Here is a 22467-nt window from a genome sequence, read left to right as displayed (position 1 = left end):
CGGAAATATGAAGACTGAGGAGTAGCCGCTGGATTTGGCAACAGTGGTCCTGGGGTGAGCTTGGCAGAAGCCATCTCTGTGGAAGCCTGATCAGAGGGGGCTGAGGGAGCAGGATGTGAGGGAGCAGGTCATGAAAAGTAAAGGCAACCCTTTCAGGTGGTCTGGCTGCGAAGGGATGGAGGGGCAGATATCCATGACTGTGGGGTCAAGAAGGTGGTGCTGGTGTTTTGTTTTGTTTTGTTTTAAAGATGAGAATGTTGGAAAAGAAGAAGGAAAGAAAACAATAGTACTGTTAGACATTCCGTAGATAGTAGGTAGCTTGGCAATTTCATTGTAAGAAAATAATACTTATGATCATTTAAATAAAAAGTTTAGCAAACTTTATTGGCCAAGCTAAGTTTTCGGGGGAAAATGAATAAGGCTTGTCTCCAACCCTGACCTTAGCAGCTGCAGGTTGGACTCAGCTGGTCTCTCTTGCAGTTGTCCCCTCGCCTTCCTAGTTCCCAAGGCCCAGGGAGAAAATGAAGGCCGTCTAAGTCAGAAGTGTAGTAGAGTTTGGCATCGAAGGGGTATGTGATCTTTGAGGATCCCTTTGGCTCAGAAACATGCTAATGACTTATTTCTGTGATTTTTGTTGAAGTGAAGAGAATCAAAGGCCTCATGGAATATGACAGAAAACTAAAGGTGAGATTTAGCATTATGCCTCCTGGAGCATGTTCAAAACTGCTCCACATCTGCATACTTCCTCCCCACCTCCCCTCACCATTGCTTACAATAGCTGGACCTTTTGGAGACATTATTGCAACATGGAGGGAGGTGGGAAATCCTATGGCCATCCCAAGAGTAGGATGGGTCATGGATATTTAAGACCTCAAACAGTACCTAGAAAGATTGTCCATGAAAGACGGCCCAGGTATCCACTTCACTCAGTTAATGAGAGCAAGGGCTACCTGAGCAAGGGAAATATTAAATTGACATGAGACAGATTAACAGGAGGAGATCAAACAAAGTTTAATAACATGCATACATGGGAGAAACCCAGGAAAACTGAGTAACTATCATCAGGTGAATCCTCAGCTAAAGAAAAAAGACAATGTTGGGGGTGGGGAGAGTCTGGGACTTCAAAGGGAAGGAAGGCAATTCACAGGTAGGTGAAAGAGAAGCAAATGTTTGGAAAACAAGTGTATATTTGGCCACACAGAAACAGAAGAATACAGAGAGAGCCCGACAAACAGGCTTTTCTAGGTTCCTCCCTGTGTACCACCTAGTTCATGTTATGCTGAGTTGATAGCTTCCTGAGACAGGTTTTCTTTCTCAATTCTTTTAGGCAGTTAAAGGGGAGGTAACGAGAAAAACTTTCTGAGTCTTTTGTTTCTTAAAAATAGTCAGCTAAAATAATTCTCACGTTGAAGAGATACATTTTGGGGCAGCAAATGGTGTTTGCCTTCTTCTCAGTCCTTTGGAAACTGGGGCTGGCAGACTATAAAGAGAGATGTATGCAGCTCTGGTGTTAACTTCGTTTTGCACTTGCCTGAAAACAGAGTGACAGTTGCATGATTACAGTAGAGGCAGGAGGAAAAAACAGAGATATGAGCCTGTTCTTAAAGAAAAGGAGATAATACCAACAGCTCCTTTGGAAGTAAAGGAAGAGATGTGTGATCTGTTTTTTTTTTTGTGACGAGAAGGAAAAAAGTCTGCGCAGTAGATAATAGGAGCCATCTTCTTGCATAATGATTTAAAAGGACCTTTTAAAAGTTCTTTGCCAAAATTCTGAGTAAAAGAGATCAGGACCCATTATGCCCAGGATTCTCATTATTCCATCTCTGCTCCACTGTTTGATTTCCAGCATGAATAACAGGTCACCATTGAGGCGGATTCTCCAGGAAACAAAGAAGATGAAAAGGATGATCAAGAGATGCATCAAAAAGGGTACAGGTTTCAATCAGAGAAATAACCACACCTACCTCCTAAACAGAGTGGTTTTTTTATCCTCATCTAAATTTTAATGTTTATTATGGTTTATCAGAGATAGTCGCCACCACCAATCTCCTCTCCCCATTACCCACCCAGCGCTATGTTCAGAAAATTAATGGAGCTCTATCATAATCAACATGGAAAATTCAAACAACTGATGTCCATAGAAAGAGGAGGAAAATAAGGCCTCTACCCTCCAGGTCCTTCTGACTCGTCTACGTATGAAATTGACATAAGAGAATAACAAGACAAAATCAAACAGAGCTTATAAAATGAATACATGGGAGAAACCCAGGAAAACTGGTTAGCTCAGCCAGAATGGCTGAAGCCGCCACCTCAAATAACATCTTTAACTAAAAATAAAGGAGGGTGTTGGGGGGAGTGGTTTGGGACTTCAAAGGAGAGGAAGGCAATTCACAGGGAAATGGAAAAGTAAATGTTTGGTAGACAGAACTTTGATAAGAATGGGCTTAGCAAGGCCCTTCACAGTCTACTGATACCCAGAGTTATCTATGGTGACAGTCTGTCCTCGGGGACAGGTCTTTTATCTTAAATTTCTTTTAGGCAGTTAGGGGGCAAGTCAAAATTTCTTTCAGAGTCTTTTGTTCTTAAAAATAGTCAAGCCAAAAAGATACAATTGGGAGCAGCCAATTCTGATCCCCTACCTGGAACCCAATATCCAGACAGTCTTCTAATTAAAGGTGTAAATTACTGACTAATTGCTCCAGTCCATACTAAGTAGTTAATTCATCTTCTCAATGTCAATCAACAAGCAATTGATTTGTCAAAACCCCATCCATTTCAAATCCCAACAAACTTGCTCTTACCTTGTAGTATCCTGAAGGTATTCCAGGTCCTGATCACCCATTAGGTGGGAGAGGCAAATTACTGTCTTTAGTTTTTGACCAGGAAAATGAAGCTCAAAGAAGTGACTTACCCAAGGTTAGTCAGCTAGAGTGGAACAAAGCTAACTTACAACATCAGCTTCTGATTCCTAGTCCAAGACTGTCTGGTACTCCATCATAACACCAAAGTATTTGCCAATATTCTAAATTCCTCTTTAAATTTGATTTAATTCCTAAGGCTCTGAGGAACTTTGTTTTCATGTATCAGAAGATATCTCTGGAGTTGGTCAGAATTAGGATTGGACTCTCTTATCACATATACACCATCAAGAAGACTTACCATGTGATAAACCTGAGCTTAGTTTCATCCTTCTCTTTACTTTCTGAGTCTCTGATGCTGGGGGCTGAGAGATTCTCTTGGGTGGCCAGAGGCACTCAGGTTTCACCAATGCCAACGGGATGGAAACAACCCCCAGGGGATTGGGAGGTGTTCACTCCAGAAAACCAAATGGCCAAGCGTGTTTCTGCCTATTTTATTTTGTGCAGTGTCAGCTTGCAGTAATGAACTGCACACATTCCCTGAAATTACGAAATCTGATACATCCACCCTAAAGCAGGTGGGCGCTCCCTATTAAATGCTGCCCTTCACCACTGCTGCTTGTTAACACTATGTCCACGACTGAGGATAATGCATCACCAGCCTTTCCTAAATTAGACCATGAAAAACTTAGTCTTTTCTACACTATATTCCTTCAATATCTTCTAGAATAGTGTTTCTAATTCTCAGTACACATATTCACACATGATAATGACAAAAGTTTCATGAACTATATCTGCCATCACTCTGTGTGATACACTCTGAGATGTCCTCTTCTCCCTTTTAATGAGGGTTATCATGCCCTGTGTGACTTCACAACCCACTAATGGGTCCCAACCCACAGCTGTCAAATACTGTTCCAGAAAAGCAATGTACACTCCCATTGCATGCATCCAGTAATTCAAAAAATGCCTGTCAAGCATCGTCAGTGTCCCAGCTGCTGGTGCTGTAGGGCTCACAGACATTCATTTTCCAGGAAGTTATAGTCAGTCTAGACTCCATAAGAAAACACAATCAGAGAAGACAGTAGGAAGAATGTGCAGAGGATGCCTCTGCCTGAGCAGATGCAAGAAGGCTTCGTAGAAGCAAAGGCCTGAGCTGTGCCCTGAAACCTGAAGGGAGCTAAGACCTGGACATGTGGGCATGACTGTGGGAAGGAGGGGACTGGAGGCCTTAACCAAGGGGAAGGGGGCTTCCAGCCAGGGCCAGGGTCCTGTGAGGTCCTGGAGATTGAGAACCTTCTATACGGGATGAGAAGGGCTTATTTTAGAAATGCTGTCCAGTGGCAATGGTTAAATGTGAGAGTAAATTCCTTCCAGCCAGCCTCAAGCAGGAGAAGGAGAGGCCTCTGTTCGATGCGTCATTGATGACAGAGGCACCTGCAGGAAAGCCAGGTCTCAGAGCAGGTCTGGAGGGGACTGGGAACATCCCAAGAGAAGTAGAGGACAATTGTTGTGGGTACAGCCCTGTGGCCTCTCCACACTCACTCACTGGTGGACACTTTCCTCCTCACAAGAAATGATAAGATACAAACATTGTTCCCATACTACCTGTACAAATTGGTGACCCAGATGGCCCCTCTGGCCTTCTGTTCTTCCAATGATTTGGTTTCCAATGGACAGAGAACCCATTCATGCCACAGGAGGTGGGACCTCAGGGGGAGGGACTTTCTACGCCGTGTTGATGCTGCCAGCTTGGCATGGCTTCCCCACTGGGAGACCCAATGACCACTCTGAGCGTTTTGCTCCCAGAATCTCCTGAAGGAGGTCAGTGGCGCCAACCTCACGGCACAACTATAAGCATTATTTCTTTAAGTTGTCTCATAAAATCAGCTGCCTGAACCTTGGGTATAAGGCTGCCCCAGCCTTGAGTTTGAGTCCCAAGGTCCGCATGTTGGAGCCTGGCTTCAGGGTTCGGATCTCCGTCTGGAGGTGGCCTGGCTCAAGGGAGTAATAGTCTCCATGTGGTTGGAAGGATTGCGCGACCCGACCACCCCGGAAGAACCGATGCTCAGCTCTGGCCAACAGGAGCCATCCCTGCTGATTAGTCATTGGGCAGTGAGGGCTTGAAGCCCATTTGAGTTTGTCACTGCTGGGGCTTGAAGCCCGCTTGAAGGCCCTTTGGTGTTTTGTGCTGTGTCAGTGACAGAAGGAGCTGGTATCTGGACTCACAGAGTCTGAGTCTTATCTTGTAACTGTGGTACAAGGTGGGGTTAGGTCCCTGCAGTCTGAGTCTTAACTGCTGAGCCATCTGGAACAAAGTGGCTGGGCGCGCCCAACAGAGGATCCTCGTACCCCTCTGTTTCCTCAACAGACGGGCTTCCAGGCCTCTCGGATCTCTCTGTCTCAGTTTCTTTACCAGCCGTTCTTGGGGAAACTCAACGCCCCCATTCTTCTTTCCCTCACACTTCCTGCTGGAGAGGTTCCGTCGGCCTCTCCTCTCCCAGATCGGACCTTCCTGGGGTCCTTAGTCTCCTTAACTGTCCTCCTTCGAGAGGGCGACTTTGGTTTTGCTGGTGGAAGAAACGAGGCTCAGAACTTGAGAAGACATCTGAGGTGAGTCACGGAACTCGTAGATGACAGGGCCAAGGTACTTGCCCTCCCAGCACTTGGTCCGGTTTTTGTTTTACTGGATATTGGATCTGTGAGGTTTTTTGTTGTTTTTGTCTTTGCACTAACCTTTTCCAACAGGACTGGCTAAAAATGATGGGATTTATGTAAAATGATTACATCTCTTTTGCCTAATTATATTTTAAACTACACTGTGGGGATTGTGAGCACATATAAATCCACCCTTCAGGCAATGTTAATTAACCATGCTAAGTGAGACCTCTCCTTAAATTGGCCAAAATGGAGCAAGATCAGTTGACTGAAACTGGTGTATTTGCATTCAGAATTGGAGACAAAGCTGGCTATAAAACATTAAAAACCAATGGGAAGCCTATTTTAATTTTTTTTTTTTTTTTGGTGCTGAAGATTATCCTGAGCCAACATCTGTGCCAGTCTTCCTCTATTTCACATGTGGGATGCTGCGAAAGCGTGGCTTGAGGAGCAGTGTGTAGGTCCACACCTGGGAAACACACCCTTGAACCACGAGCCACCAAAGCAGAGTGTGTGAACTTAACCACTACACCACTGGGCCAGACATGCCTATTTTGATTTTTGAGGCTTCTAAACATGTTCCAAATCCTGTACTGCCTCTTTAAGAAAAAATAACTAAATAAATGTGCTGGGGAAAGGACACCCAATCTGCTGCTCCTCCCTCCTCTCTAGCTGGGCTCCCCTGCTTCAGCTTTGCCAAAATTCCACATCTGAAACTAAGCAAGTGAAAATAGGTAACCTTTTAAAAGTTTTTTAAAATTGTAATGGTCATTTTGGGGAAACTTTGTTCCAGAAAAGTCCACCTTAAAAGAGAGTATTCCAAACCTCTCACAGTGGCATGCATTCTTTGATTAATTCACAGGTGCTGCTTAAAGATAAAATGACTTTAAAACCAGCTATAAAACAGGATCCTTAGAGCAAAAAGAAAAACAATCTTTAAGACAAATCTTTAGCCATCTGAAGAGGTCACAATTTGGATCCCGCATTCTTTTAAATTTTGTGCCTGAGACGTGGCTGAAATTTTTAAAAATCTCTGTTTCTGATTGTCTACCTGTCTCTGTGTATGTGTCCAGATGGTGTCATTTCTAAAGAGAGCTCTATTTAATTGACTTAAAATAAGCGCTTATATAAATTATTTCTAAATGTGATAAAAACTAGCCCAGATTTCTCTCAAGTTGACTTGATCTAAAATGATCTTTGGTAAATAAAAACTTGTTTAAGTTTGTTGGTTTAATTAAAGTAGACATGTCCTCAGAGTTATCAACATAGCATGTAATGTAAACACACAGCCTTCATGAGTCAAACAAACTCGTGTTGTCTCTGTTACAAAATTTGTCAACAAAACTAATAACTTAAAATAATAGCTAATTTTGTCTGATAATTCATAAAGTTTTTATAGGTAATCTAAACAATCTTTGGAAACAGGTAAACTAAACAGATGTAAAAAGGTAAAAGCTTTGGGGAGAACTTTTAACGTTAATCATGTCATGTAACATATGTTCTTCAACAACTTAAAATGACGGCGAACTGCTCTGGTGTCACATAAAGACATTGTGAGTAATCTGGACATGATCTTTAACAACAAATGTCTTAAATGTGAGGTAAGAGTTTATGGATAGACTTTTAACAATAATTATATTTTATAACATATGTATTTAGAATAACTTCCAAAATCTTTTTGGTAAGTTAAAACTTTTAAGTTTTACTCAATTAAATTAAATGATAAAAATTCATTAAATAGCAAGATAATTTCCAAGTAAGATAAAATATCAGATAAAGGTTAATCTACTTCTGGCTTCTTATTACAAAAAAACTAAAAGATGCTCAAGTCTATTAGTAAACTCGTCCTATATTTTATTAAAAGATTGTACCACGAAGGAGCATGTTTCTAAAATTTATAAAAAGCTTTTATAAATATACCAGGCTACAGAATACTAATGTAAAAGACAGTATGTAATTACTTACCTCTTAGTTTTCACAAACAAAATCAAAGTCTGTAAGGGCTAAAATTCTGATTAATACATGTGATTAAAGCTACTAAAAGTTGGGCCTGGCCCCATGGCCGAGTGATTAAAGTTCCACACTCTCTGCTTCGGTGGCCCAGGTTCTCGGGTTTGGATCCCGGGCACGGACCCACTCCACTCACCAGCCACACTGTGGAGGTGTTGCACATACAAAATGTGGAGGAAGATTGGCACAGATGTAGCACAGGGCGAATCTTACCAGCAAAATAAGTTACCAAAAGTTAATAAGGGAAACATCTTCGTATTCAAGGAAAGTAAAAGGTATGTTTTCAGTAAAGAAGACATAAAGAATAGAGATATTTTTACTTATTTCATCAAAAAGATAAATCTGTCTTACATTACTAGGGAAAAAAAGGAGGAAGACATGGAACAAATTCTAAATGTAAGAAGCAAGTGACAGAAGGTTTGTGAAAGTAAAAACCCCAAGAAAAGAGTTTTATACATACTCAAGTTTACTAAGGTTAAAATAAATTCAATTAAATAAATGAGTTTCTGTATCAAAAGTAATTTACAAAATTAAAAATGTGGCTCTCTCTCTCTTAAAAGGATAATCTTAAAGTTTGGTCCACTCTTGATAAAGAGATTATGAAAGATTTTTTTTCTTTACTTTTGAGTGAGTCTACTTACAAGACAGAAAATCTATTTTTGCTTAAAATAATTTGTTATGCTCAAGGAAGCTGAAGTCTCTCTATTGGGGTTTTCGTTTTAGACTATTTCACTCTCTCTGTTTGCCTGTGACATTTTCTGTTGTCACCTTGATTAAATGGATAACTAAACATTATTTCCTATTTGACCAAGTGTTTTAAAACCTTTTGATATTTTTTGACAAATTTCCCTGAGGTTCAAACCCTAAGTAAAGTCTTTCTTTTGAGGGGTTTCCAGTGGGGCCCTGAGGACTTCTCAAAAAGTTTGGTCTCTTTATTTTGTGAGGAAGATTGGCCCTGAGCTATCATCTTGTTGCCAGTCTTCCTCGGTATGTTTGAGGAAGATTGTTGCTGAGGTAACATCTGTGCCAATCTTCCCCTATTTTATGTGGGGTGCCACCACAGCATGGCTTGATGACCAGTGCTAGGTCCAAGCCCAGGAACTGAACCTGTGAACTCCAGGCCATCAAAATGGAGCACACAAATTTAACCACGATGCATTGGGCCAGCCCCATTCTCTCTTTCCATAAAGAGGGCAATATTAGACTAGTTAGGCTTATTTGTTGTATTAAATTACATAAAAATTATCAAATAAATAATAATAAACCTTCTTAGGTTATATCAGGTGGGTAAATGTTACTGGTATAAGTGGTTCTTGACACCTGTTTCACATCTCAAAGTGCTCCAGATATCTGTAGGAAACTCCAAAAACTGACAATAGGCCTGATACCAGTTCTGTGCAGTTAGTGGAGGTGGCCTTCAGGGTGCTCAACACCCAAGATATGACAGAAGAAATGAAAGATGACCAAGAGATACAGAGGCAAGCAACTCTGCTCACATGGCCCTCCAGTTTGCTCGAGGTCACCCGAGGGAGAAGAAGATGCCACGGGTGAATGACCCTGACCCCCAGTGGAGGACCAGAGGCCACCAACGAAGTTGGGGCCTAATCAGCATGCAACTATAGACATGAAGGGCATTGAGATAGTCCAAACCAACCCGAGAGCAGGAAGGGATTGGACAAGACCAAGGCATGGCAACTGCCCATGACTACAGATGAGATGTGATGGGGCCGTGGACCTCCAAGTTTGGCTCCAGGAAACTAGATCCTCATCTTCAGGTAAAGTTAGCAGTGGGAGAAGAGCATGTGGAAATTTTGCTCGATACTGAGGCCACATTCCTGGTGTTAAATACCCAAAAAGGAAACCTTTCAAAAAAGAAAATGTGATATACAAGGAGTATCAGTAGAGGAGAGACCAGAAGGTTTCTGGAGCCCTTGACCTGTGAAATAAGATCAAAAACATTAAGATGTTCTTTTCTATATATACCAGAATGCCCTCTTCCTCTCCTCAGGAGGGACATGTTATCAAAACTAGGGGCCTCAATACACCTGGAACAAGACAAAATAGAAATCCAAGTTCCCAAAAATCGGGAAGTCAAGCTCATGGCCCTGTTACAAAACACACCAGTACCTGAAAAGGAAGAAATTCCCCAAACATTCTAAGCTGAGTCAACTCAGAGGTATGGACACAAGGACAAATAGGATAGGCGGTCACTGCCATTCCTGTAAAGGTGAACTTAAAGCAGATAGACTACTGGCTTCTCACATAACAATGCCCCCTAAAGTCAGAAGCCATAAGAAAAATCTTTCCGGTAATTGACAAACTTTTAAAACAAGGAATAATCAGGCCATGTAGATCCCCATGTAACATTCCCATTTTACTCATTAAAAAGCTGGGGAAAAGGGAATACAGATTTGTTGAAGGCCTTAGAGCTGTCCACAAAACAGTCCAAGACCCACATCCCGTAGGACCTAATCCTTACACCTGCTGGCTAATCTCCCTGGGACAGCATGTTTCAGACAGTGCCAGATTTAAAAGATGCTTTATTTTGAGTCCCATTGGACCCTGAGTCCCAAGAGATTTTTGCTTTTGAATGGAAGGACCCAGACTCCAGCCAGAAAAAACAATACTGCTGGGCTGTCTTACCCCAAGCATTTAAAAACTCCCCTACAATTTTAGGGGAAATCCTGGGCTGAAATTTAATGGAATTAAAATTAAAACAAAGGACTGTGTTATAGTATGTGGATGGCATCCTAGCAGGCAGTCCTTGTAAGAAAATCTCTGATGAGAGCATAGTGACCACGTTAAACCTCTTAGCCAGTAAGGAATATATATTTTCTAAGGGAAAAACACTGATATCTAAAGATACTGTAAAGTATTTGGGGTTTATTATTTCAAAAGGGCAGTGCCACCTTCCTCAAGAGAAGAAAATGGTAATATATCAACTTCTCCATCAAGAACATGTAGGCAACTATGAGGATTCTTGAGATGGCTGGGTTTTGCCACATATGGATCCCTAATTGGGGTTAATTGCTAAGCCTCTCTATGACAAATTACAGGGGCCAGAAATGGACCCCTTTGAAAGGGATGAGCTATGTGAACAAGCTTTCAATAAGCTTAGAAACTTACTAATAGAAGCACCTGCACTGGCCTTTCCAGACCTGAGCAAACCATCTGACTTGTACCTTCATGAAGGACAAGGAATAACTCTGGGAGGATTAACCCAAATGTTAGGACCCTTAAAGATAGTGATAGTCTATTTCTCACAGCAGCTAGACACCATGGCAAAAAGATGGTCCCCACGCCAGAGAGCTGTAACTGCCACCTGCCTGTTAACCAAGGATATGAACAACTTAGAGCCATGCCTCGTGACCCACAGAATTACCTCAGACCAGCGGGAAAAATTCTACTCCTCTAGTGACCCCTATGACAACACTCATGCTCAGGAGGAAGTAGTTACAGAAGATGCACCTTTGACTCATGCCCTCAAGAATGAGGAGCAGGATAAAAGTAGAGGAGGGATTCTGTCACCAGCCATGGACTGTAGCCTGCTTCTCTTGCCCTGCCTAAACTCTAACCTTTTGTGTTTGACCTAATTCTCTTGTCTTCTTGAAAGGTGCACACATTCCTATCTCCAACAGCTTTGGGGTCTTGAGCATATGCGCTTTCAGCTATGCCTGAGGAAGAAGCTGTAAGTGCCAACCGCCCTGGACCCAACCCCTCTGAACCAGACCAGACCAACAAGAATGACGCCTACGCAGACAGACGGGGAGTTGTAATAAAGTAATCTGCCCTCATTAACATCATAAATTCTCCTCTGGGAGGGACAAAGCAACCATTTTTAGATCACATGGTGCATGTAAATGAATGATTTCAAACCACATATGTGCAAGCTTCTGCCACCTCTACATGCGATGATAAAACTCCCCCTTTGAATATTCATTCCCTACCCCAAATAAAGGGACCCACCTCCCCATGCTCAGGGAGCCATAGCTTTGTGAATTATTCCCTATGTTCTCCATTTTCTTTCTAGCATGCCGCAAACAAAATTTCTTCTTCATGTGACAACTACGTCTGGTGTAGATTGATTAACTTGACAAGAAGGGGACACATGTTTAGTCTTGAAACATACCCACCATAAACAAACCCTATACTCATAACAAAACTCTGGACAGAAACAAAGACGTACCAACAATTTTAGAACTTTCTGAGAAAGCTATGTTACAACCTACTGGTTTAATAGCTCTCAGATCCACAAAATCCTATTTTACATTTCAAGCACCCAGTGAAGTCAGTCAGCCTCCCACTAAAAAGTATGGTGAGCGAGGACAGGGAACCACCAGCTTCCTCAAACTTTATGGAACCAGAAGGGATGACAGTTCATTGGATTTTTATTTTTTTTAAACTCAACATTTAACGACAGTTGCTTAAGCTAATTGGGCCTTCATAGTCCAGTGAGAAACACCCTCGTCCTATGATTTATTTTCAGCTTTTGGTTAGTTCTCCATGTTCCCTGCTCTATTTCCAGGAGCACATTTTCTCATCTCTGTAACCCCTCAAGGGCTGGCACATTCAATTCAGCAAATCACATCCATTCAGCAAAGGCACATCCAAGCCATGGCTGCTTTTAGTCTAAAATGAAGAGTTTCCCGTTTCTATATTGTAGGACACGCACTCATGAGTTGGGGAGTTTGCTTGCTTGATTTACAAAGCCACATCCAGCCTTAGCTGCCAGTTCATTTCATGATTTTGGTGTTGACTTCTGCCTGCCTTTTTGCTTTTGTCTTCTCACAGGCATCTGGAAAGGAAGTATGGTACAGTTCGGAATTTTTCTCGGAAACACAAAACCACCCTTCAGTACATCTTCTGGGGCATCTTATTAGCAGGTAAATAACAAGAGGGTGGGATAGAAGTGTCTCTTTTGGTGGATCCCCCAAATATGAGCTTTCTGTGGAAAGAAAATAAGTCTGCCCTCTCCCCTGGACCTCACAGAATCATCCAGAGAGGGAGAGAATCAATCAAGAAGGCCCTGGCGGTGGGGGGGGGGGGGGGGGGAGAGTCTCAGCGTGGGACATCTATGCAGAGTGGTTCCCTGTCAAGTTTTTGTACTAGCAGCTAACATTTTAGGTCCCCTACTCCTGTGGCCTTTGTGACTATGGTGTGGATTTGAGGGTTGGTTCATCACATCCAGGTAAGTGGAAAACATGGTGATAATCACAAGGTAGAGACAGAACTGCAGGGGAAATATAAGCACTTAAAACTCTACACAAACACAACACAAGGAGGAACCTGGGGTTAGGGAGCCCACTCCTCTTGCCTGAAGCCAGGACTGTACCATCCTCACAGATGAGCAGGTCTCCAGTTTTGCTCCCTCCCAAGCAAAGGGCTCTGCAGCCCATTTTAAAGGGCACTCTTGTCTATAAGATGGGATCCTCCCACCCAAGTCCAAAGACGTTAACCCAAGACCGCTGCTCCCCGAGGTCAGTAGGTCTGCTGGTACTCACACCGCAAGAACAGGGAACAGCCATAAACTTTCTGTCCAGGCCATACGGTGTCTCAGGCTTTGGACGCCATATGGTGAAACCCACATAACTCTGCCTTATAGGACAAAAGCACACAGACAGAGTGGCTGTGTTCCCATGAGACTTTATTTGTAGAAGACAGATACAAACATACAAATACAGCTGTACTTGCCACCTACGAAGCAGTGGCAGCCACATTTAACCTGCAGACACTGTTTGCTGACCTTTAACAGGAAACTTTGTTGTTCTTATCCTACAAACTCCTCTTTAAAAGCAGCCACCTTGGTAATTGCCCCACCCCGTCCCCTTTTCTGTAGAGATCCCGGAACACGTAGAGATGGTTGGTGGGCCTGTTTTCCTACTCAAGCTTAGGCCAAATCTGAGCTGCAAACCAGGAGAATCAATACCTTTAGTCAGTGGTTGCTTCAACTCCTGGCCTTTCTCTCACGGAAGCTCACCTGCCAAGTCTGAATGCCAGAAAAAAGTGGTTAGTACTGCGTGAGAGGCTGGGTGATGAAGTGTCAGGATTCGAGAACTCTTAGGTTCTATAAGCGAAAAAGACCTAGCGTGCTGTCCTCCTAGTGTTCATGGTGACACTGTTAGGGACTGGCTTGGAAAAACAAAAAAATCTCCCAAAATACACTATTTATAGTCAGAGGAGCCCACAGCCCTATCACAACCACTCCCACCTTCAATGGTCCCTCGACTGAACCTCCCCTTGACTGAGCCGATTGGTGCTGTGGCTGGTGTCCAGCTTGTGCTGATGGTCCCCGTCTGCGTTTGCTTCCAGGCAGGTTACCTGGCTATGGTGATCGCCGCGTGTGCCCTCAACTTTCAGAGAGCCGTTCCTCTGTTCGTGATCACTGTGGCTGCCATCTTCTTTGTGGTCTGGGATCACTTTATGGCCAAATATGAGCATCAAATTGAGGAGCTCCTGTCTCCTGGCAGAGAGTTTCTGGACGACCATTGGTCCTGGCTGAAGTGGTAAATGCAGTTGGTTCTCTTACTGCTGTTGAAGGGGAGCTTAGTCTTTTTGAAAACTCTTCCAAAACTGTGTTCTGAAATTGCTTCCTCATTTATGGATATTGAAGCTAGAGACAACCAACGGAATAATCCGTTAAAATGCCTTCCTTTTACAAACATGAAATCAAGGCCTTGGTAAGGTAATGACACATTTGAGATGTGTTCAAATGTCCCTACAAACTTCCTTAATTTAAACTGTCACTAAATGATAAGATGTTGTCCAAAGGACAGGATGGTTCTCACTTGGGGAGGTGACCCTCTGCTCTAGGCACAAAGCTGGTCTCCTTGGGAGGAAGGGTCTGTGAATTATTACAGCCAAACCTCTCCTACAGGAGCCAGTGACCTGCAGGTGACCACTTAGGGCGTTTCTCACAGCATCTCTCTGTGCGACCTCCTCTCCCTCCAGGTGGCCCTCCTTGGTAGGACACAGGGCCCATTCTCCCCAGCATGGCCCACCTGGGATCTACCAGGAAACTTCATACATCCTTGGCCTAATAAACCAGGGTTGTGCAATTCCAACACAGCACCCTTTCTGGTTCTGCCATCCAAGCCATGAGTCAGCCTGGTCATACCCACCTGATTCCCCAGGGAGTTGCATCTATTCTAAAGACCAACTTGACACTCTGGCACTCGGGTGAGGTCCCCCAACTGCAGAGAAGGCATTTCAAGTTCTCCCTTAAAGGGAAGAAAGGAACGCCTCACCTGTCTTCTAAAATGGAGATGAAGACTCCCCATAGATCTCTCAAAGGAATCACAAGACTTCTCTCCAAACATCCTTTCTTCTCTCTCACCCCTTTATATATCCTTGAAGTGCCCAAGGGCTGTGAATGAGGGGGACACATTGCTTAAGCTTTTGGCTATTTGCCTTTATAGACACAACAAAAGAGGGTCTGCTGCAATTTCTAGAAGCATAACTTCTGGTGCCAGAGTGTGCTACTCTTAATAATTTATGTTTGTTACTTTAAACCTGATTATGATTTTCAAGCCAGCACTTGAATGCGACAAATGTTGCCACAAATGCAACAAAAGATGCCCCATTTCTGGTTCTCTCAGGGTGATTTGGAGCTCTCTGATCCTGGGAGTTGTTTTCTGGCTGATCTTTGACACCGCCAAATTGGGCCAACGGCAGCTGGTGTCCTTCGGTGGGCTCATAATGTTCATTATCCTGATGTTTCCATTTTCCAAGAACCCAACCAAAGTAAGTATCAAATTGATCTTTTTTATTTTTTCCCTCTTTTTTCTCATGTGTAAATTGCTCAAATTAATGAGTGTGAGAGAATTTAACTGTTATTCAGTATTTTTCTTACCTTGCTATGATATTTTGAGTGGCTAGGGGGTCCTTCTTCCTGAACTTTCATAGAACTGTCACTTTCTCATTGTTCATTCTCAGTAACTTTCCAGTTACACTTTCAGTGACATGTTCTGTCCTGTCAAGTAAAACTTCTCCTCGTAATTTAAAACTATGGACCAAGAACAGTTTAGTGGATACCAGGGGAAAGGTGGGGTGGGGGGTGGGCACAAAGGGTGAAGTGGTGCACCTACAACATGACTGACAAACATTAATGTACAATTGAAATTTCACAAGATTGTAACCTATCAATAACTCAATAAAAAAATAATTAAAAAAAAAAAAACTTCTCCTCGTGTCGCCTCCTCTCCCCATCAAACACGCATTCAAAGAAAACTCATCCATTTTGATCCAGATTTCCCAGACCAGTAAATAATGTAATATTCTACCATGGGATTCTGCAGTTTATCAATTTTCTATTTGCAATTTTGTCTATTTTACTCCAAAAGTTTGTCCTTGAACAGTTTTGTTCACATTGAATTCCAGCTTCATCCTTGTTCTGTTAGTCAGTAACCCAACACATGGGCAAAAATTCTGAGACATCAGTTGTTCACAAATGACTCATAATGGCAAATCCTGGAAGACTTTACTGGCTGAAGGGTTCACCCCTCAAAAGAAAGCATTTGTCAGAAACCAAAGTCACCTAATGTGATCCACTTCTTTCCCCTGTGAACATCTCAGCTGTTTTCTATGCCTCCAATCCCATAGTTCTTTGCAGGCCATTCATCTCTGCACCAAAAATGAAAGCAGCTGATTGTCCATGACTCTGCTCTCCCTGGGTCTGCATTAGAGTTAGTTGGTTCCTTTTGCAGTGAAATGAGAGCCCCTCAACAGGGTGGAATTTTTTTTACTTAATTCACTTACAGTTTGTCAGATCAACAAACCTAGGACACACAGAGAAGTCATGTTCTGCCTCTCCATCTTCTAGAAGGGGAAATAATTATAGGTATTGAATATTTACAGCATGACCAGCAAGGATAGATCCTTCCTCCTTATGGCCCTGCTAAGACTACTCTTTGGGTTTGAGTTGTTTTATCATGGCATAATGGTTCCCTACTCCCCTGAGACTGAAGGCGTCAAACTCAGGTTTAGAAAGAGGGAATACAACCTTGAGATTTCTGCATATGAGTTTATTAAGGGACTCTCTGCTCATGACTGCTTGGGCCTCCCAGAGAAGGTGGGTCACAGGCCACGTGTGAGAAGCTTCCAAGGAAACAGTGAGGCTCTGGGCGTTTATGTGGAGGTCAGCATTCATCCTCTAATAAGATACGTCTCTCTCCATCTTTCTGCATAGGTTCGCTGGAGGCCTGTCTTTTGGGGAATTGGGTTACAGTTTCTTCTTGGGCTCATAATACTAAGGACTGGCCCTGGACTTATGGCTTTTCAGTGGTTGGGCAAACAAGTTGAGGTAAGTTGGGTTCAAAAAGAATAGCTTACTTTTATAGTGTTTTAACATTTTAATATAATCCTCAAGATATGTCAGAAATAGATTTATTTGTCTGCATGAGTTGACTCAAATTTTAATTTCATAGCATGAGTTAGACAAATAATTTTATGTGTCAAATGTTAATCTGTCCAGTTTATTAATATTATTGTTGCCCCTCACCCGTACCATCCACTACATCTCTCCCCTCTCCTGGTTGCCCCCTTCATCCTGCCCAAGGGGTGTCACACTTCTAAGATGGTTCCACAAACAGTGAAACAGGCTCTCTTTGCATCTAGTGGTCAGCAGTGCCACCCATGTGCCATCTATTGCTTCTGGATCAAATTACCACGCCCAGCTTACTTTTCAGCACCCTAGAGTCAGATGGAATGTTAGAAATGCTGGGAAATCTGTGTGCAGTTATAGTTCAAAAATACACTTCCATGCTGCCCACTGGAGGGAGAAAAGCTGAGAAAATTAACTCTCCAAGTCTATCCAACAAGTTTGCTGGGTCCTCACCCTCTGCAGGGCCTGGTGGGTCCTGAGAACAGTAACCACCACTTCAGGGGTTATAATGGTCTCTTCTTGCCCTTTCTTTATCTCAGACCTTCTTGGAACACACTGACGCTGGTGCTTTATTTCTCTTTGGTGAGAACTACAAAGACCACTTCTTTGCATTTAAGGTAAAGCCAAACCCTTTTCTATGGAGTCACATCCTTTTCAGTAACTTCTCAGTCTTTGTAGATGTTCTGATAGAACCCAACTACCAGAAACCTGGCGTATAACTGCTGGGCAGGTCATAGGTGCACAGCACACCACTGTCCTTTCTCATGACAATTTTATCTGAAGTCAGTAGGTTATAAATGTTTACTTTGTTACTATAGCATTAAGGGAAACATCTAGAGGGGTCAGAAATATTGGAATACATTTGGAGGGCTTGTAGCGTTGTCTGAGATTCTTATGAAAAATCATACAGGGCAACAGTATCTGAGATTTCAGGGAAAAGATCATTAGGTACCTGGCCATGAACAGGCATATGACCAATAATGGCTGCTAGGTCCAGGATCAGTGACAGATCTGTGCTCAGGAAACTCTCAGTCCTAGGCCAATCAGGACAACTGGACACCCACATCAGCCTCTGTTTTTCCAGAACCATCCTCGTGCTAAACCGTTCCCATTTTCCTTCAGCACAGCCTTTGCCTATGGGAGGCCTGGGGGCTGGGCCTTCTCCCAGCCAAAGAGGGGTGTTATTTTACAGTGGCAAGGCAACCTGGCCCCATGCCCGGGCCTCTTCGCTTCCCTCCCGGGGCTCCCACAAGCCCCAGGAAGTCACTGTCCTCTGGGAAGTCCCTACAGATGCCTGTTGATGAGTCAGAAAGATGCATTTGGTTTTTTCTTCATCTTTCCTTTTTGTGGTGTATTATTGTTCCTACACTTCTAAACTGTCTTTTCACTTAGGTACTCCCAGTTTACCTCCAAATTACTCCAGTTTCAGTTAGGCCAACTGTTAGGCTGGATATTTTTTTAAACTGCTGATTTGATGCTTTGGTGCTGAGATAACTAAGCCATCTCTGAAAGGTCAAGTGTTTACAAATTGAGATGGAAATATGCTCATATCGTGATGTGAATCCAGAATTGGAAAAAATAAAGTCACAAAGAAGGCATGACTTGCTGCCCAGACTGCACCAGTGTCTCAGACCTCCCTCCCGCTCCCCCCAGGGCAGTAGCCTCCATCCTCTCTGCCAGCACAGAATCCCTGTGGGCACATCCGAGAGATGAGCCCCTTCGACTCCCTGACACTTTCAGGAAGGCTCTCCCTGCCCATTAAAGCCAAGAAAAGCACGTAAGTGCGTGAGCTCTGAATGATGGCACAGAGTGTCTTTTAACATATAATATTAATAGAGTTTCCTAAATTGGATGCTTTAAAAATCGTCCTCAGTCATTCTGAGCCTTTGGTGGCAGCTCGTCCCTGGCCATTTATCTGGGGAGCAGATGGGAAGGGGTGGGGGGGGGTATGGGTGGGGAGGGACTGAGACCACAGCTCTGTGTGGTCTCTGCAGGGGAGACACGGCTCCCTGTAGACACACAGGCTGCATTGAAGGCATCCAAAGAGCATCAGGAAAATAGGATCTAGGAAAGGACAACCTTTGTGAACACAGAAGTAAGCTGGTTTCCAAAGTTTAATCTTTTGTTAGTGATCAAAAGTCTATAAGTAAAATAATTATCATTCTAAAAGCCGAAAGAGTAGATGCTTCCTCTATAGGAGGCACTATGTGTGAGGACCTACCGTGCTCTATCTGATCTGTGCAGCCACTTTGAATAAGGATCTGAGGTTGCTGGCATTTAATCTTGACCCAGGTTACTCTGCTAATAAGTTGTGAAGCTCATGGCTATTTAATATCAGAACAAGAACATCTGCTAGTGGCGTTCAGTTCAATGAGCCTAATTATTACAATTCCCCTAAATCTTTATACCTTCTCTGAGACAGTAAAGGAAGAAAAGATCATTATAGCAGAGGGGAAAAAAAATGTCAAGTTTCCTAGGAAATATACTCAAACTTATCCAAGCAAACTAGAATCAGAGACTGTAGATGGAGCAGCTGCCTGATAAAAGTGTTGTTTAGTTGAAGAGGCATTTCCAGTATTTTTATGACGTTTCAGAGGAGGAAAAGGAGGTAGAAAGAAGGAGATTGATCTGAAACCTACTAATCCTCCTGAGGCCAACGTTAGCCCATGATTGCTTCCATCTCCTCCCCCAGGTCCTGCCAATGGTGATTTTTTTTGGCGCCATCGTGTCCCTGCTCTACTATCTCAGACTGATGCAGTGGATCATTAGAAAGGTACGGGACCAGAGGGATGGGTGACAGCTGTAGAGCTGATTATTTCAGGGACAGAGTCCTATTTATTCAGAGTCTATTTATTCAGAGTTTTCCAAAGTGCTTTTCTCTTCGTACCAAGTTCTACTCCCTACCCCGAGTTACTGGATTCAAACACAAAAATCCTGCATGCGTCCCTAGAGGGAAGCTTATCTCAGGGAGTTCTGACAGGGCTTTGACTTGCAACCCACTGTTATCTTCATGAAACCTTAGCAATTACTTCTTTAGCCACAGAATTGACTCCCACAGGTCCCACACCTGCCGGGGAGAACAGCACTGTCCTCCATGTTGGCGACCACCCTGTGCCTTATGCAGAGTCACTGCTTTTCCACAGGAGGTTCTGCAGGAGGTCTCGAAGCTGCTAGGGAATCAGAGCAGGAAGGGGAAGCTACTTTTCGCTCTTCAGGGGTTTTTATAAGCACACAAATTTAAAAGAAAAAAGTCTAAAAAGTTAATCTCATTCTTGCTGGCCCAGCAACTCTCAGTCCTACCGTTACATGTTAGACCAGAAATGTGTGAAACGTGTAAGCTGGTTTGAATGCACACGATAGCGAGGCTGTGCACACAGGGTTTGGGCACAGCCCAGCCCTCCTTGGATCCCTGACAATAAATAAAATGGAGAGAGAGAGAGAAACAGAATACCAGCAGAATTCAGAATTTCAGTAAGAGCACCAAGGCCCGCGATTTTCCTATTGTCGATTAAAACATTCAGAATTACTGTGCTCATTTCTAAGGAGAAGGAATGCCACAGGAAGTCCCCATCCTGAGGTAGGCACCACAGCCTCTGTTGGAAGGGCCACTATGAAAGTGGGACCATAAACCATGCTCGACTGAATGTTAAGTAGAAAGGGCCAAATGTCAACTACACTCCACTACCTATGAGCTGGGTGGTTTTTGACAAAACAGCTAAACTGTTCTGTGCCTCAGTTTCCACTTCTATCAAATGGGCGTAATTATAGGACCTCCCTCAAAGGGTTATTGTGAGGATTAAAGCATTACTCAGATCAAGGGCTCAAAACAGTGCCTCCGAATGCAGTAAGCCTGCCCTGACTGTCAGCAATTATTATAACTTATGACTTCTCCACCACATTTCAATACAAATTCATTCGTATGATGTTGAAAGTACGTACAATGACTCAGACTTACCCCTCCAATAGGAGGGTGTGATTGGCCTGCTCTAAGGACTAGGTAAGATGTAATCTTGTGAGCACCATTGCTGGCCTGCCCACAGTTGTTGAAGGCCTCAGCATTTTCCTCCAAAGACTTTTATCCCTACTTTGAAGTTTTGTGTGTACAAATAGCTCTTCACTGACTTTGTCCCTTGTCCCCTTTTAGATTGGATGGGTCATGCTGGTTACTGTGGGATCATCTCCTATTGAATCTGTAGTTGCTGCTGTCAATATATTCGTCGGACTTGTAAGTTGTAATATCAAAAAACAAAGGAAAACAAAGCAAAACACCTCTGAAATGCACTTCCAGAAAGTGGAATAAAAAAATATGATGGTTTTATTTCTTTTAGTGTAGAGGGAATGGTGTCAAAATAAGGACCCCTCAGGATAGACAAAGTCCATATTCCAGAGAGAGAAAAAGAGAGAGAGAGAGATCCCTTCCAAGAGTCTCAGTGCATGAATGCAGCATTGAGGTTCTGGAAATTTGATGGAGAGGACGAAAGGTTGAGGCATTTTGTCAAAGCATTGGACTTCTCATGCATAGATTCCCAACCAATCTTTTGTAAGTTTATAGAATTGTTGAGGCCTCTGGCCCACCCTTCAGAGACAAGCAGCTCATTCACTCACATGGAATTCACCGCTATCTTGAGCCTGCAAACCCATAGCAGGCAACCTCACCTGCTGTAGTGTAAGGCTGGGACGATGAAAGAGACCAGGAAAGGCTCCCACTGACGACCGTGCAGCTGTATAGATACCTGAGTTCGTTCTTAACTTGTCTCGACTGGCAAACAGTCTGTCTTTGCTGAGCCTGCAGAACAATGCTGATGAGCAAAAGCATTTTCACTCCCTGATCCATCCCATGGTTAAATGCTCTTTTGCCTGAAATCCATTTAAGCAAAGAAATATGATGCAAAAGGAGTGTCTCTCAAAACAGTGGCATTCCTAAGGGGTGGATGAGTGAGAAATAGTAACAATCATCCTCATCACTCTGCATACGTAGCTTCAGGCAAAATGGAGTCACATACCAAGGAAACCAAGTGTGAGTGCTGGCTAGCATGGCTGCCCAAGGAAGTTGGATTTGAAGCAAAAATAGTCACCCAGAAAAACACATGGCCCTGGATCCCAGGCTTATGACTGCTCCAAGCAGCTGAGCCTTCTTATCGGCCAGCCCAGCTTGCTAACCTGGAGCAGAGGCTTCGGAGCAGGGCCCATGCTTCCTTCCATAGGAGTTGAAATTATTATAATTACAATCATAAGATCCCTCTGGACTAATTAGGGCACCATTCTGAGTCAATTACTCCTACATGCAGGGTAAGAGGGCTCATGTACTGAATTTCTATTCAATCCATAAATTGATGCTCAACACATTCAGTCTCACAGAACAATTAGAAATAATAGGGTGAAATTGTAAAATTGCACACATGCTCAATTTGATACCTAATATGCTAAAAGTTCAGCTACTATTTATGAAGAGCTCGAGGCTGCAGGCCGCCTGCCCTCCTTGATGGGACTCAAGCCTTTTCAACTACACTCTACCTGATTCCTTTCCACCCAAGGGAAAGAAGGGGTCTCTGATTCTCAATT

The 22467-nt window shown here is 43.2% G+C and overlaps 1 protein-coding gene across 1 annotated transcript in view; it reads left to right on the top strand.

Annotated features, from left to right (window-relative positions):
* The first annotated feature begins 5169 nt into the window (after positions 1 to 5169).
* LOC100054999 (solute carrier family 28 member 3) overlaps positions 5170 to 22467 on the top strand; it is a 50770-nt gene continuing 33472 nt past the window's right edge. The window contains exons 1-9 of the mRNA XM_070248919.1: positions 5170 to 5471; positions 11140 to 11214; positions 12318 to 12409; positions 13840 to 14029; positions 15122 to 15266; positions 16711 to 16824; positions 17445 to 17522; positions 19598 to 19678; positions 21050 to 21130. Coding sequence (XP_070105020.1) covers positions 11183 to 11214; positions 12318 to 12409; positions 13840 to 14029; positions 15122 to 15266; positions 16711 to 16824; positions 17445 to 17522; positions 19598 to 19678; positions 21050 to 21130 — 813 coding nt within the window. The 5' untranslated portion in view covers positions 5170 to 5471; positions 11140 to 11182. The remainder of the gene's footprint in view (positions 5472 to 11139; positions 11215 to 12317; positions 12410 to 13839; positions 14030 to 15121; positions 15267 to 16710; positions 16825 to 17444; positions 17523 to 19597; positions 19679 to 21049; positions 21131 to 22467) is intronic.

Source organism: Equus caballus, chromosome 23, assembly GCF_041296265.1.
Source record: "Equus caballus isolate H_3958 breed thoroughbred chromosome 23, TB-T2T, whole genome shotgun sequence".
NCBI classification, from domain to species: Eukaryota; Metazoa; Chordata; class Mammalia; order Perissodactyla; family Equidae; genus Equus; species Equus caballus.
This window is presented reverse-complemented; position numbering and strand designations above follow the sequence as displayed.